The 3,574-nt window shown below is 41.6% G+C and overlaps 1 protein-coding gene across 1 annotated transcript in view; it reads right to left on the reverse strand.

Annotated features, from left to right (window-relative positions):
• Nucleotides 1–3,574, reverse strand: part of LOC104725594 (chaperone protein ClpC1, chloroplastic-like) — a gene marked incomplete in the record, with an annotated part of 8,224 nt that overhangs the window by 2,862 nt on the left and 1,788 nt on the right. Inside the window, 8 exon segments of the mRNA XM_019232497.1 lie at nucleotides 911–1,000; nucleotides 1,082–1,157; nucleotides 1,242–1,459; nucleotides 1,558–1,773; nucleotides 2,220–2,405; nucleotides 2,498–2,617; nucleotides 2,725–2,840; nucleotides 3,076–3,415. Coding sequence (XP_019088042.1) covers nucleotides 911–1,000; nucleotides 1,082–1,157; nucleotides 1,242–1,459; nucleotides 1,558–1,773; nucleotides 2,220–2,405; nucleotides 2,498–2,617; nucleotides 2,725–2,840; nucleotides 3,076–3,415 — 1,362 coding nt within the window.

Here is a 3,574-nt window from a genome sequence, read left to right on the forward strand (position 1 = left end):
AACTCTGGTCTGAAGTACTGCTTCAGCTCCTCTGTTACAAGGCTCTTGATTCTGTTGTAACTGCTGTCTTTCTCATCGTAGTCCAAGTCGAACCCAATACGCCTTCCTCCTTTCTCGATCACGCTACTTCCAACGTTCGATGTCATGATGAGAAGTGTGTTTTTGAAGTCAACTGTTCTTCCTTTGCTGTCTGTTAGTCTACCATCTTCAAGGATTTGAAGCATCATGTTGAAAACATCTGGATGAGCTTTCTCGATCTCGTCGAACAGAACAACTGTGTAAGGGCGACGTCTAACCGCTTCTGTTAGCTGACCTCCTTCAGTGTATCCGACGTATCCAGGAGGTGAACCGATGAGTTTGGAGACAGTGTGCCTCTCCATGAACTCACTCATATCTAGACGAATCATGGCTTCTTCAGAACCAAAGTAGTAAGCTGCCAAAGCTTTGGCAAGCTCGGATTTCCCAACACCGGTTGGACCTGAGAATATGAAACTAGCGATCGGACGGTTAGGGTTCTTGAGTCCAACACGTGCACGGCGAATGGCTCGGCTTATGGCTTTGACAGCTTCATCTTGGCCTATGATACGTTTGTGGAGGGTTTCTTCCATCTTGAGAAGGCGATCAGACTCATCAGTTGATACTTTCTCTACGGGAATACCAGTCCATGAAGATACAATGTGTTGGATGTCTGACTCCGTGACCATAGGACCTTCCTCACCGGTCTCACTCTCTGCTTTGCTCATTTCCTTTCCTTTTGCTTGGATAGCAGATACCTCAGCTCTAAGCTCAATTTCTCTATCCCTAAGTGTCCCAGCCTGAAACAAAAATTTACATCTCATAAGACATCTTATTGTCCCCTAAATTGACAAAGAAAACGTTATATAATGAACTAATACAAACCAATATGTACCTTCTCAAAGTCTTGGCCACGGACAGCTTCATTCTTCTCCTTTGTTATCTGCCTAAGCTCCTTCTCAAGCTCCCTAGCTTCCTCCGGGACCTGCATAAATAATCATGTTAAACAATGATCTAACATTGAAAATGGTAACTAACAAACTCCTGGCATGTGATTCCACCACACCTGTGCATGACGAAGTCGAACCCGAGAACCAGCTTCATCGATCAAGTCAATTGCCTTGTCAGGAAGGAAACGATCACTGGAATCAAAGGAGAGTCAGATGTAAGTAATATTTATGACACCCATACATAAACTTTAACAAGTAATCTGCGAGAACAGCCACCTTATATACTGGTATGACAACTGAGCAGCTGCTACTAAAGAATCGTCAGTGTAACGAAGCTTGTGGTGAATTTCATATCGCTCTCGCAGACCCTTAAGGATTTGAATAGTTTCATCCACTGTAGGTTCAGGTACTTTAACTGGCTGGAATCTTCTTTCCAACGCAGGGTCTTTCTCAATGTGCTTTCGGTATTCATCTAATGTTGTCGCTCCAATGCACTGTCATGATTATAGAATAGTTAAATTAACAATGATAAATTACAAAAACTGTAGAGCACTGTCATGTAAAAGTAAAACGGACCACAAGGAATAATTACCTGCAATTCACCTCTAGCGAGAGCTGGTTTCAAAATGTTAGCTGCATCAATTGCACCTTCCGCTGCTCCAGCCCCAATCAAAGTATGCACTTCATCGATAAACAAGATTATCTCGTCGCTCTGTCTAATTTCCTCCATAAGCTTTTTTAATCTCTCTTCAAACTCTCCACGATATTTTGTTCCAGCAACTAGAAGACCCATGTCAAGTGTTATAACCTGAAGTCAAACAAAAAGAAAACGCAAGAACCATCAGATCACTGTTGCATTACCTAGCATGATCGCCAGGGAATTAAGGGTGACTCTAAGCTCTGAAGTACATTTTTCATATTATTATGGTAAGGAAAACAAATCAGCTCTACACAAACCAAACAATATAGCATATTATTCACTGGATACAGTCTCTACATATATTCTTTCGTACACAATTTTTGCAGCAACATCATGTTGTTTTGACCCTTTTGGCATGGAAAGAATCACAACTAACCCAGAAAATTGGAGTGTGTGACTCATGAAATGTGCGCATAATGAACCAGTATGCAATAAACGGAAAATTAAAGTCCACTAGATAAGACTGGATCTCATACTGACTCATAACTGTTGATTTATATAAATCGCAAACTTTCCAACAAGACTGAGAACAAACAAACATCATGCTTGCTTACCTTCTTCCCTTCAATGGTTTCAGGAACATCTCCACTGGCAATACGTTGCGCAAGTCCTTCAGCAATAGCTGTCTTACCAACACCAGGTTCTCCAATAAGACAAGGGTTGTTCTTGGTTCTCCTGCCAAGAATTTGCACCACACGTTCTATTTGCGGCTGCCTTCCAACAACTGGGTCCAATTTACCCTGAGGTCAAAACAAAAGATTATGATTTTAAGTCTCAACTGATCTTTGCCTCTTCAAGAGAATCTCATACGGTCAGGTTAACAAATAACTACCTCCTCAGCCAGTTTCGTCAAGTTTGTCCCGTACTCTTCAAGGGTTGGCATCTTATTGTTACTGCTTCCTCCCCCAACGTTAGCGGTTACCTCATTGTTCTCACCCACCATGCGTATCACCTAGCCATCCAATTCAATTAAGTTAGATTTTTTTAATATAAATTTCAAAAACATATAAAGAACAAAACTTGAAAATATCAGTTTATTAAATAAGATGACTGCTTTACCTGAGTGCGAATATTACTAGGATCAGCACCTAAATTCTCAAGGACTCTAGCTGCAACACCTTCACCTTCACGTAGCAACCCAAGCAGAAGGTGCTCGGATCCAATGTAGTTGTGACCTGATATTCAACACAAGTAATTAACACAAGGGAAGCTGGACAAAAAACAAGTTGAGAAAGGTATCTAAAGTATAAATAAAATATTCTATGCCCCACTCTTCACTAAGCCGGGAAAATAATACTTAACTATACACAATCAACACAGTGGATAATAATACACTTCACAATCAATCCACATAGAGACTCCAGAGTAAAGCAAAAGACTTGTTGTAGAGGAAGGGTGTTAACAACTTACCAAGTTGGCGAGCTTCCTCTAGTGAGAGTTCAAGAACACGCTTGGCACGAGGAGTGAAAGGGATCTCAACAGCAACAAAGCCACTGCCCCTTCCAATAATCTTCTCAACCTCCACACGTGCATCTTTTAGGTTAATCCCCATAGATTTCAAAACTTTAGCAGCAATACCAGTACCTTCACCAATGAGACCAAGAAGAATTTGTTCGGTTCCCACAAAATTGTGGCCTAGTCTTCTAGCTTCCTCCTGAGCAAGCATAATAACTTTGATAGCCTTCTCAGTAAATCTTTCAAACATTGCTTTCACGGTACACCGGCTCGCTTTCCCCTTGGGCACATTCATTGCCTGCCGCACCTTCGAATGGAAACCTTGACGGGTACTTCCTAGAGTATCTAAGGCATTTCTCCCACGTAATCCCATAAACCCTTGCATTCTTGAGCCAGACACTTGTAGCTGACTACACATCATTTTGACCGATCTTCTCGATCTACCAGAACCACG

Source organism: Camelina sativa, chromosome 11 (genome assembly GCF_000633955.1).
Source record: "Camelina sativa cultivar DH55 chromosome 11, Cs, whole genome shotgun sequence".
NCBI classification, from domain to species: Eukaryota; Viridiplantae; Streptophyta; class Magnoliopsida; order Brassicales; family Brassicaceae; genus Camelina; species Camelina sativa.